Here is a 12,319-nt window from a genome sequence, read left to right on the forward strand (position 1 = left end):
CACCTACAGGTCTTCCACCCTTATTTTACATTCTCCTGTGCCACCAAGTGAGCTGTTAGCTGCATCACCCACGATTTCGTATAATGATAGCAACCTGCAAGGAAAAACAGCAGCTACAAAATAGCACAATATCTACATTCTCAGAAGCAGGAGGCACCTCACAACACAGCAAAGTTGGAAAGAGGTTATTTGGCATGAACATCTGGCATGAACAAATGATTCCACTTTCGGAGAAGCAGGAATATCTAGGGCTCCCTGTGCAGGAACAGACATCGAGGGGAGTTCCCTAACGAGGCTTTGGCACCTTTCCCCTTGATGCCGACTGGCAAAGTTCATGCTCTCGCCTCACGTGGCACAATTTTGTGGTGGAGCGGCTGCCCCCTTTCCTGCTCCTCCTTCCCTTCCCCCCAGCGCAATAACAGCTAGGGTCACCAATCTCTTGGTACAACACAGGTTACAGGCTGCACACTGCACTCCGTAAAACTACCAGTAGTGTACTGAGCCTTCAACCTGGCTAAGTATTACAGTCTGTCTTCTTTTTTTTCTGTAAGGGCTGTGCACAAGTTAGCAACATTTTTATTTGGTCAGCCCCACAGAGACCCTGGAAAGGTGAAGACACTGCACTATTGCAATCCCAAGCTGTTCTGTATGATGGCAAGGGTAAAACCTTCATCCAGGCTCGATGAGCTGGATTAATCAATGGGTACCTAGAGAGGCTGGCTTACCTCTTCTGCTCCAGTGACGGAGTAAGAGTGTCCCTCTACCAGCTTCAGACTTGTGACTGCTTCTGTTTCAGCTGCATCAGTTTTCTGGGGCAATAAAAATATACACATTTACTGCTATACATTGTACACAAGCACACAGCTTTCATGTACAGGTGAAGATATCCAGATTGGTATCCACAATGAATATCGATATTCCCAATGCCAAGTATATTAAATAGAAGTGAGGTTCTCAGCAAAAGTTCACATCCAGAGTTTCATACCCCCATATACGCAGCCCCAGTCACAGCCGAGATTCAAGAAAGTACTGTGAAATCTCAATCTAAATCCAGACTCCCATCTCAGGCAACAGAGCCAGTCACCTACAAAGACATGTCCGTGTGAACTCAGCTCCAGACTGCCTCGGTTTGCATCCAGTATGTCCAAATCTGAGCTCTGCTAACCCTACATGCCACCAACCAAGATTTGAAACAAGATTATGAAACAGGATGTGGAAGGTGTGGGGTTTTCAAAACGTACAAACATCTTTTCTTACTCAAGAGACTTTGCATTACGGGTGTTGATAATTCTGGGGATTAAAAATCAAAGCCGGAATCAGACTACAGACTCCTAGGAAGTATCTCAGAGAGTGTGTCTCCAGCAGTTGAGTATCTGGAGTTGAAATTACACAGATTTTGAATGAGCAAAGATACTCCGAGAATGAGACAAAAGAACAAAACTGAGGGAGTCCAGTTCCCAGTTCATGGCTTTAAGTGTTATCATGGACTCTCTTGTAAAAAGGGAGGTACGACAAGAGTAAATTATTTAAAACCTAGCCCAAAGGTTTTATCGCTGAAATCAGTAAAAGTTTCTCTCTGATTGTAGTTCGCTTTTAGTTCAGACCTTATGACCAATGCCTAACACTGATCTGAGCTTTTGTTACAATATGGACCACGGCTCTGAGAAGAGGAGTGAGGAGAGTAAAACAGCAGCAGCCTCTTACATTGATGGAGCAGCTCAGCAATGACCCAGCTCGCAGAGCCTTCTGGATGATTTGGTACAGGTCTGAAGGAGCCGCCTTCAGTTCATAGGACTCAGAGATGCCTCCAGTGAAATCCTCAAACGCTTCTATAGGGAAACCTCCCTTGAGAGCTTCGTAAGAGCCGTTCAACCTATGGAAGAGCAGAGCAATCCAAAGGGTAATCTCCACTTACAAACATTTGCACTGCAGAAAGAAGGGTTTGCAGTTCAGTATCTCTTGGTCTTCTGATCATCAGTGTGACTTGGGGCACCAGAAGTAAAGAAACTTGAAACAGACAGTTGGTAGTGTCCTTTATGGACCTAGAGTAAACTAAAAATGGGTGGAAAAGAGACTGCGTTTGGGTGAAGTACATCGTGCCTCACACCACAACTGCTCAGGCAGTCAGCTTTCTCCCAACCAGGAATGCTGCCTCGCAGGTAGCCAGCTTACTTGGCATAGGCCTTCTCCAGCAGGGCGCTCCAGAACTCGCTGCGCTCCGCCGAGTGGACGAAGAACAGCTTCCCGTTCTTGGTGGGCAGCCGGTCGTCAACCACCACATCCACCCACTCCCCGTACTGCCAGAACTGATGAAAAGAAGAGAGAAATCGCTGATCGGGGCTGATATGCATATAATGGCTCCATACTACCACCTTCCTGACCCTATTTAATACTGGCTCACGCGCTACTCTTTCTGTTTTATATCAGCTTGTGGCTTCTGACTGTCATCCACAGGCACCTGTCATCTAGTCCCCCTGGACAAGCTACTGTGGGCTGTCGTTCCCATGTTGGACTCCTCCTCCTTGTAATAGAAGGAAGAACTCCTCTTTCCCATCCTTGTGAGCCACTAAGTAGGCTTCTTAACATGGTATTCAAGTTTTGCAGATAGCTAATACTAACAGCACCTTCTTGCACATCTTGAATATCTGGAACATCAGCACTTCTTGAACATCTGGAACACTGTTTGTGCTCCATGTGTAGGTTATGTGGTGGAGACCACAGAAAGCTAATGGGTGCACAGGATACTCTGAAGTCTTCTTTTTCTAATCTACTCTTTTAATGCAAGATACCTTGAAGAGATCCAATTTTCAGAAAGCGCTGAAAGCCATCCACTGAAAAAATCAAGCCCCTGTAAAAACGTTGCAAGGAGAGGTGACCCAAAAGTGGAAGTACCCAACAGTGCCAATCCGCTCTAAAAATACCGGAAAATGTGAGAAACATTGCTAATATTATTTTTTTGCTTGAACACTTGAAACATTTCCTCCAGAATTTGATGCAATCCTGGATGCAAAGGAAAGAGGATCGTTTACACAATAAACCCTCTGCTGAGATGAGTTGGCAGAATGGATCTGGGCTCCAGCACACCTGCCCTCACCAGAAGACCTCCTTTAGTATTGCAGGACAAACCTACACTGCCACGTTAACCCAGCAGCAGAGCTTGTGCTTCAGCCTAACTTCCACATCCTCGACACAGCCTGGAAGGCAAAGTAGGTTGGCTTAACCCTGAAACTGGTGCACTCGCTCTCCAGGAAGGAAATTCAGACAAAGCAGCAGGGAGGGAAGGGAAGGAGGAGAGAACTTGTCAGTCTGAACTCCATCTCAATAAGCACTTCAGACATAGCTTGGCTTGAGCCACATGGCGTGATGGTTCAGCTCAGTTTAAAAAGCCAGTATACTGTCTGCTGTAAAAAAAGCACAACCTAGCCCAGTGAACATGTGTCATTTAACACGATTTAGCATTTAACTCTGCTCTTCTTTTCTCCTCCTCTTTACCCCCAACCACTTCACTTCTGCACTGTAATTCTTGAATATTTAACCTGTGCCAAAGACAAAAAAGCTGCTTTTAGCTAAATATGGGCGTATTCTCTTTTATTCACAATACGCTGATCATATAGGTACCTGGAAATGAAAGATCCCAGCATAGTCCTTTTGGAAACTCTGAGCCTTGGGAACAACGCGGTACAGAACATCTGGATTCAAAGTGAGAGATGCCATGGCAGCTAGGAGCCAGCAGTCACCTAAAAACATGCAAGTTCCAAAGCAGAATAGTTCATTAACAGGGTTTTGCCAAGCTGATCCTTACACCAATATGTAATGCTCCTAGACTAAAATGCCAAGATTAAGTGCTTTGCAAGGTCCCGCCAGATGCAGTATTGGTTTGGCTATTCATTTTTGTTGTGTTCTGTTTTTTATCTATTTGGCTCATTTTCTACCCACCCAGAGCTCACAGATATCCTGGAGTCTCTGAAGCTCATAATGGTGATAAATGTCATCGTGTAATTTGGCACTCTTTCCAAGGCTTTACTGTTTTGTTTTTTCTTAATGAAGCTGTGAAAGCAGGATCCTCTTCTACATGCTGTGAAAGCAAGATTTTTGCATGCTTTGCAATGCCTTCTGGAAAAAAGGGCATAGCCAGAGAGAAGGGATTTGAGGTATGTTGGGTTGCAAACCCCGGCTGGCAGTACAGAGTTAATGACTTGCACATCCTTAACCAGCCCTGAGCTGCCACACCTGGGAGAGGCAGGGGCTTGGAGGGCATCCAGAAAAGGGCAAAAGGTCTGAGTTGCTAGCAGGGTGGTGGGATTTTCAGTTTTAGCTTTTGGAGAAAGCTTGGTTGATAGCAGGAAGATTTGGGTGGCTAGTCCTTGTTAGGCCTTTCTTTGAAGGTCTGAATTTGGACCATTGCTGTTTTCCCTTGGAGAGGCAGAAATAATGGTGCCAAGTCTGGGGAAGAGTTCTTCAGAGGAGGAAGAGGAAGAGTCTTATAAAGTTAGAATTGAAACCCTTATTTTTCCAGCTGTCCCCAGCTTTCTTGCTGTCCTGACTGTTCCCGGCCCGCCGTGAAGCACAAAAGGCTATTTCTGAGCAGATGCCGGAGCAGGGCTCCTGGTGTCCCTGCTGTGTGCCTCCGTGCCCTGGGGAGACTAGAGGAAGTCTGTAGGAGTGACAAGGTGCTGCACTCCCAACATGCAGCATCTGCAAGGGCTTCCCTCTCCCTGGCTCAGGCCAGACTTTTACAGCCAGCGAAAGGAAAGGTGCGTTTGATTCACAGCTACACCAAGATTCAGTGAAATGGGACTCGGAACAAAACAATTTCAGACTCTCATCCCCATAAGATACCAAATGCCATGTGAAATCCTTTGCAACTGTCTACAGTATCAATTAACTTCTTAACATCTGGGAGAATGAGTGACATTGGTGTGGACGCTTCTGCCTCCCACAAACGTACAATGCAATTTAACTTTCATGGGAAGTATCGGGGCAAGTCTGCTTGGAGTATTAATGGAAAGAATTGTATTGAAAGAATTGCAGTGCTGAACTTTGTCTTGAAAATTACTATACCTGCCTTGAGCAATGCAAAGTCTCATCTCTAAACCTTACTTGGGAGCCTAATATCTTTGTCTAAGCTTTTGACTGAACAAGTATTAACCATGTCTTCAGAAAGGAACAAGTTGGGAATTGGCTGTTGTGTATTAATGAGGATGCAGGAAACTGTCCGTACCAAGAAGCTTCCAGGACGGGGTCTAAATTACACAGCCTGCCTCTTCACAGAAACACAGATTCACAGAATGGTTGAGGCTGGAAGGGACCTCTGGAGATCATCTAGTCCAACCCCCCTGCTCAAGCAGGGTCACCTAGAGCACGTTGCACAGGATTGCATCCAGGCGGATTTTGAATATCTCCAGAGAAGGAGACTCCACAACCTCTCTGGGCAACCTGTTCCAGTGCTCTGTCACCCTCACAGTGAAGAAGTTTTTCCTCATGTTCAGATGGAACTGTCTGTGTTTCAGTTTGTGCCCGTTGCCTCACGTCCTATCGCTGGGCACCACTGAAAAGAGTCTGGTCCCATCCTCTTGACACTCTTCCTTCAGATACTTGTACACATTAGTAAGATCTCTTCTCAGCCTTCTCTTCTCCAGGCTAAACAGGCCCAGCTCTCTCAGCCTTTCCTCATAAGAGAGATGCTCCAGTCCCCTAATCATCTTTGTGGCCCTTCGCTGGACTTGCTCCAGTAGTGCCACATCCCTCTTGTACTGGGGAGCCCAGAACTGGACACAGTACTCCAGATGTGGCCTCACCAGGGCTGAGTAGAGGGGGAGGATCACCTCCCTCGACCTGCTGGCAACACTCTTCCTCATGCACCCCAGGATACCATCGGCCTTCTTGGCCACAAGGGCACATTGCTGCCTCATGCTTAACTTGGTGTCCACCAGCACTCCCAGGTCCTTCTCGGCAGAGCTGCTTTCCAGCAGGTCAACCCCCAACCTGTACTGGTGCATGGGGTTATTCCTCCCCAGGTGCAGGACCCTGCACTTGCCTCTGTTGAACTTCACGAGGTTCCTCTCCGCCCACCTCTCCAGCCTGTCCAGGTCTCTCTGAATGGCAGCACAGTCCTCTGGGGTATCACCACTCCTCCCAGTTTTGTATCGTCAGCAAACTTGCTGAGGGTGCACTCTGTGCCTTCATCCAGGTCATTGATGAAGAAGTTGAACAAGACTGGACCCAGGACCGACCCCTGGGGGACACCGCTAGCTACAGGCCTCCAACTAGACTCTGCACCGCTGATCACAACTCTCTGAGCTCTGCCATTCAGCCAGTTCTCAATCCACCTCACTGTCCACTCATCTAACCCACACTTCCTGAGCTTGTCTATGAGGATGTTATGGGAGACAGTGTTGAAAGCCTTGCTGAAGTCAAGGTAGAAAACATCCACTGCTCTTATCTTCTTGTACACCACAATGAGATCTCGGCCTATAAGTAAAGTTTCTTGGCCCTACTAGAATAATAAATTGCTAGTTTAAAAAAAGCACAAGCTGACAGTGCACATTTGTTTTTTCAAAGTTCAACATCATTTTGCCAGCAGCAGCTTTCACAGTTTTGGATGCGGCTGTGCCTGCATGGTGCAGCAGCACATGCTCCCTGTCCCTGGTAAGGCAGCCTACGTAGGACCACTAAAACTTGTCGTAATACAGCTGCACGTTACAAGTCACCTTTCAATATGTGAGGAAACTGTTCCATTCCCTTCCTAAAAAGGGCATCTAGAATTTCTGGAGCGAGGGAAAATGAGGCCAACTGGCCAATGAATTAAATATTTAATTAGAATGTATTTCCAACACAGGTAGAGCCCAACAAAATGACAGCAACAAAAAACATTTCTGCTCACTGTATACATTTGAAGTTGTACTCTTTTTAGCTTACAAAAATAAAGAAGTCTTCCCAGCATTAGCCCTGCAAGGCTGTGTCACCTACGGGCACATAAGCTGCTTTCTGCTGAGTCTCATATTTCATCAATAAAAGTTTCAGACAAGTGCCAATGACAATGTGTGCTGCTGCTGTTGAATGTGCTAAAAAGGAACCAGCTTGATTCTTGGATCCCAAGTCATTTGTAATGCTGGTAAGATCCAACTTTTTTATTTTTTAATTTGAAATGAAAAATTCTGACCTTGAGTTTGTGATGCAAACATGAAACCTAGCTGTGCATATATATGCAGTTTTGAAGAATTACTTTGACTATTAGCATACTTCAAATGAAATCACTACCTGCACACAGATGCATGCTCACAGAAGAGCATGTGGGGTTCAGCCCACAGGACACTGGGCTGCGAAGCCCCCAAAGCCAGCACTGTCCTTGTATTCATGGGAGGCGTCTGGGCCCAGTTCTCTGGTTACCACTATTTGATGCATTTGGGCCCTGCTCTATACTGAAAGCCTGTTAAGCCCCACAAACGACCGGGAGTCCCTAGAGACATTCAGGAGGTGACAGAAATAAAAAGGGGCTCGAGGTGCTTGCAATCAGTTTCTAGGCTTAGCACAAATGATGCATTGACCTCTTCTAGCTCGAGAGCAGGTAATATTCCTCAGTCCTTTAGCTTGTAAGCTGTCAAGGAAAATGAGGCTTTACTGCAGGCATTTTTTTCTTTTAATGCTATTAGAGAAACTTCTCAAATTGGAGGTGACAAGAAATGTCGCTTTTCTTATTTGTCAGAACAATTCTCCTAAAACAGAGGAAGTGATTCCCCATACTCTGCTCTAGCACCCACCAAATAAATATCCTGGAGCAAGCATATGATTGGGCATCTTATTTTTAGCCTTGGGAGCATAGGCATGCACACTGGGGAATTTTTTTAGCCATTGCTTTAGTGGTGCTGTGTTTACAGGACCAGCACTGGTATCATTTCTTGCCAATGACTTGCAGAAATTGTTTCAATCGCATTTGCACGACGCATGAGACACTAGTGCAGTGAGGTCCGAAGTGCTGCACTAAGCAGCACACAAGTGAGAAAGGCTGGTTTCTCTGCGTTTGATCTATCAGATTCTCATTACCAGAGTTGCAGCGCTCTCGCCTCTGTATGCAGTCAGGAGAGGCTGCTGCTGCTGTCTTCCGCAGCTGCGTTTTATCAGCTGGGCAGCCAGGAAAGAAGGCTGCGACAGCAGCTATTCGAAGCGGGAACAGAAAGCGCTTGCAGCTCCATTCTGGGCGTTTGCCTAAGGGCTCTGCTTAGACGATGACAAGCGTTGGAGAAAACAGGCAAGACAGACAGTTTTGCTGTGACAGATCTCCAGGAGAGGGTGCTTACTGCCTGACAGACGCCTTACGGGCGTCAGGCCCTGGCGTGGGAGCTGCCTTTTTGGCGGTGTTTGCCCAGCGCGCGGGGCGTCCCGGCGCTCCTCTCCGCTTGCTCGCGGCTCTGCCCGTCGGCTGCACCAACACACTGAGCGTCCAGCACGGAGGGTCGGGACCCACTGCCTTGTCGTGGACGGTGCGACACAGCTGACAGGCTCCGCTAATTGTTTTTTTCTTTTCTTTTTTTTACAGTGTAAAGGGATCCTTGTTTCTAGTTCGTGCCTGCAAGCGGATGGGCACGTCGCAGTCCCAGGCTCCGCGCTAAGTCAGCCCCTATTCTGCCCCTCCGCTCCTGTGTATTTGAGTGGCATGAAACCGTCGCTAGACCTTGCTCTCCTTCCCAAATGAAACCCCTAAGGACTAGGCTGCAGGCTCCAGTGTGCTCGGTGCCCTGTCCTCGTCCCCTGAGTCTGGGAGCTGCTCTTTGGGGCCAGGCACGGAGCGCCGGCTCTCACTGCGGGGCACGTGCACTAACGCTGCTGCTGCCATCCACCTCTGTCTTAAGAGGAGGAAAAACAGCAATCCAGCTTCCCACTTCGGAAAGGGATAAGCAGGTGCCCACCTCCAGGAGACAGTTCAGGCAACCGCAGGTTTGACACAGCTCTTACAAGCCTCTATATGCCCCATCCCACCATCAGTGTGCTGGTTGCACGAGGACTGGTTTTGGTATCTGGCACTCTCCATACTGTCTCATGTTGAGCCTGGGTGCCTGGCTTGCAGCTGTGGGCTCTGCCCCACATGTGGGGGCTGCGATGCCCAGCCTCAAAGTCCTTAGCCTGCCTATAGGGTAGCCAAGAGGACGTGGTGTATGAGGAATTTTTAAATTAAGCTTCCTTTTTCTTCTTCCAGAATAAAATTCAGAACTTGTCTACTTACCCAGATTGCCTTGGCAGATGTCCGTTCGAGTAGCTCCTCCAACTATAAACTGAGGGTTGGTGCATAACTCCTGAAAAGAAATGTTTTGAAAGTACATATCATCCTTTCTGGTCTGAAAAGTCTCCATTTCTTGTTCGTTGTTTCAGTATGAAGTTCAAAAAATAGTAAACGTTTCCAATATTTCTTAAAAATACCCACTTCCTCCTTTCTCTGATTAACCAGCTGTCGCAACAACATTGCATCGTTAAATTGAAAACTGCTCTTACTGGGGGGTGGTGAGCCAAATCCTGAAGCGCTTTGTTGCTTGAGACTGTCCGTGATACTAGCGAGAAGTTTTGCAGGTATGAGGACAGAGGGAAAACTCACCTTTGGAGTTCAGATCTGATTTTCTCTTGCCGTGCTTTGGGCTAGTGCAGCTGATTTGCGGCAGTGATTCCCTGCTCTCACGCACCGGAGAGGTGCTGCATTTCCACTACTGCTTGTAGTGGTGGCGCTTCCCCACCCCAACCGCACTTCCCGTGCAAATACTCTTATTAGCAACTCCCCCGTTCTTCCCAGCCTTTTGGGGGCAGCCAAGCAGGTTATGTTAATGGCTTTTCTTCTTCTTCCGACTCCAGACAGTCTATCACAGAGCTCAGCCGTCCCGGTGGACAGGAGACCGGAGGACGTTGCCACCCAGAAGAGTTCTTGTGGGGTTTTTCCCCCCCTTCCAAATTGGTGACCTGTTACAGCACCTGATGGCAGTCAGCAGTAGGTGACATATTGCTCATTTAGACACCTGTCTCTTCTAAGCCACCGCCAAGTGCCACGTAGGCACTCTTTAGAAGGGCACTTTCTACCTTTTCTCCTTTTAGAAACCCAGTGTCAAAGCCAGAAAATAATGATGGAAGAGCACCTGTCACTCACTGCACCGCAGCAGTCCCAACCCAGGGTGAGGTGCCCTGAGCAGTGAATATTTGTCTTGCAGAGGGCCATTGCTCCAGCAGGGCTCTTCCCGATCACCCGCTGGGCCCCGCTGCTTGTTTCGGGTGCCGGCAGGTAAGCGAGCAATGACCCCACCAGCCTGGAGTCCCAGGCAGGGTCTGGAGCTGGAAACCTGCCGGCTGGCTGGAAAAGTCCAGGAAATGAGCCCGGTTTCCCAGGCTGTCACCTCCGACGGGGGTTATCTGTCGCCTTTACAAGCGGCTTAGATGCAGGGCTCCGTCCCCAGGAGAAGGAAGCAGAGGGTCCGTCCTCCTGGGCAGGGCGCGAGGGCTCTAGCAGACGCGCCGGTGCCATCCTGGCGCTGGGCTGCCCTCCACCCCGCGCGCGGGGACAAGCCAGCGGGTCTCGACGCTTGCAGGTGAAGCGACGACAGAGCTGCCTGGTTTCTGGGGAGCACGGGGGGGTGCTGGGCAGGGCTGGAGCAGTGCACCGGGCTGGCTCGCAGCCCCGGGCTGGCCCTGCCTGTGCCGCGCATCTGCTGCAGGCACGGAGCTCCCTCGCACGGGCTGGACAAGGATCATTCAAGGGGCTGCCGAAGGCCCCTGTTCTCCCAGGGCAGGCAAAACCAAGAAATATTTGCACGGTGCTTGTTGCTGAAACACCCAGGTACCAAAGCGAAATGCTGATTGACAGATGGGCGCACCAGGGGAGGTACGGGAAGTTATGAAAACTGGAAGTTTCAGTGTCTCACTTTTCAGGAAAATAAATTTCTAGACCTTGAAATTTTCTCTCTTTCTCTCTTTCTCCTTCCTCCCCCCTCCTCATTTGAGGAAGGCAAGTTATTGGGGGGGGGGTGTTCCTTCCTCCCTCCCCCCTTTTTTCATTTTTTTCTTCTTGATATCCCAGGCAGGGGCAAAGCAAAGGAAGGAGGAATGAAGTATGGACAAACGACTGGAAAATGAAAGACCAGAAAAATAGTGAGGCCCTTACCTTGCGGTTTAAAAAAATCTCAGCATCTATTCCTGTCTGATGAAAATGACTATTTTAAATGAATGGCTATTTCTAGGATATATGCATTTGGGTAACAACAATTCCAATCGGTTGTTCTTTAATTGCTACAGGCAGCTTGAAGTGATGCAAAGGGTTTTCTTTAAGCATTAGCCTAATGGCCTTGGAGGCACATCGGAAGGGACGTGGTGCGCGGACGCTGTTACACCTGATGATCGGTGGCTCCTGGGGGAGCCCTGTCTGGATCCCCTTTGGGCCTTTGTGTGCTGCTCTGAATTTTAGCGCAGCTTTCTAGCTCCGTGGAGCTGGGCTGGAAAGCTTTAGAGAGAAAGGAAGGAAGCAGGTTCTCATGCAGCAATAGGCTTCCTCGCTTTATGAGGGATTTCAGAAAGGTTGGTCTTCCCCTTTTCAACCTCGCTGCAGCTAGCAACCAGGGAGGTAAAGAAAGAGAGAAGAAAAAACATAAAGGAATAGCAGATATTCAGGATCAGCACTGGTTTAGGATGGACGTCCTGGTGCCTTTGATTAGATCTGGCCCTAGGGAAACACGCAGTGATAAAGCACTCTTACCGTGGGGCGCTTCCAGGTAATTCCCTGGGTTTTGCAGAAGTCTGGTCCCAGGTCCTTGTAGCCCAGTGTGGAGGGACAGGCTGGGAACTTTTCATCCTTAAAGAGCACCCTGGCCTGCAGGCACTGCTGCTTCAGGGCCTCGTAGTCCTGGTTTAAATACCGGATGGCATTGCCGTGGGACCCCAGCCCACCCGCTGCTGCCCGCTCCTTGCACAGCCTGGCCGCGGCGCTGGACATGTCGGCTGCTGCTGCGGGGCTGCTCCGTCCTCGCCTCGTGCCCAGGACGGGCCGAATATATGCAGGCGGCCGGCTGGGGTGGAGCGAGGGCTGCCCCGCGCGCTTCGACGGCCTCAGAGGGAGGAAGCGTGCGAAGAGCAAACACGTCAGCGAGGCCGGCAGCAGGAAGATGGCAGGGGCCGGAGCCTGCGCTGCCGGGGCTGCGGGCACCGGCCTGTGCTACTCCCCTTGTATTTGCTTAAAAGCTTGATAATCTCTTGCCCCTTCTTAAAATGCGCTTTTTGACAAGGAGCAAAGAAAAATGGCAATACTGCAGCCACTCCTGTTTACACCATTGAAACCGATCCTGTGCCTTGCGTG

The 12,319-nt window shown here is 49.0% G+C and overlaps 1 protein-coding gene across 1 annotated transcript in view; it reads right to left on the bottom strand.

Moving 5' to 3' along the window:
- The window catches only part of LOC136991551 (calpain-8-like), a 28,034-nt gene extending 15,972 nt beyond the window's left edge, over positions 1–12,062 (bottom strand). The window contains exons 1-6 of the mRNA XM_067292905.1: positions 11,723–12,062; positions 9,221–9,290; positions 3,619–3,737; positions 2,173–2,306; positions 1,705–1,873; positions 726–809 (exon numbers count right to left, since the gene is read on the bottom strand). Of these exons, the coding sequence (XP_067149006.1) occupies positions 726–809; positions 1,705–1,873; positions 2,173–2,306; positions 3,619–3,737; positions 9,221–9,290; positions 11,723–11,959 (813 nt within the window). The 5' untranslated portion in view covers positions 11,960–12,062. The remainder of the gene's footprint in view (positions 1–725; positions 810–1,704; positions 1,874–2,172; positions 2,307–3,618; positions 3,738–9,220; positions 9,291–11,722) is intronic.
- Positions 12,063–12,319: the final 257 nt, after the last annotated feature.

This window comes from Apteryx mantelli, chromosome 3, assembly GCF_036417845.1.
Source record: "Apteryx mantelli isolate bAptMan1 chromosome 3, bAptMan1.hap1, whole genome shotgun sequence".
Lineage (NCBI taxonomy): Eukaryota > Metazoa > Chordata > Aves > Apterygiformes > Apterygidae > Apteryx > Apteryx mantelli.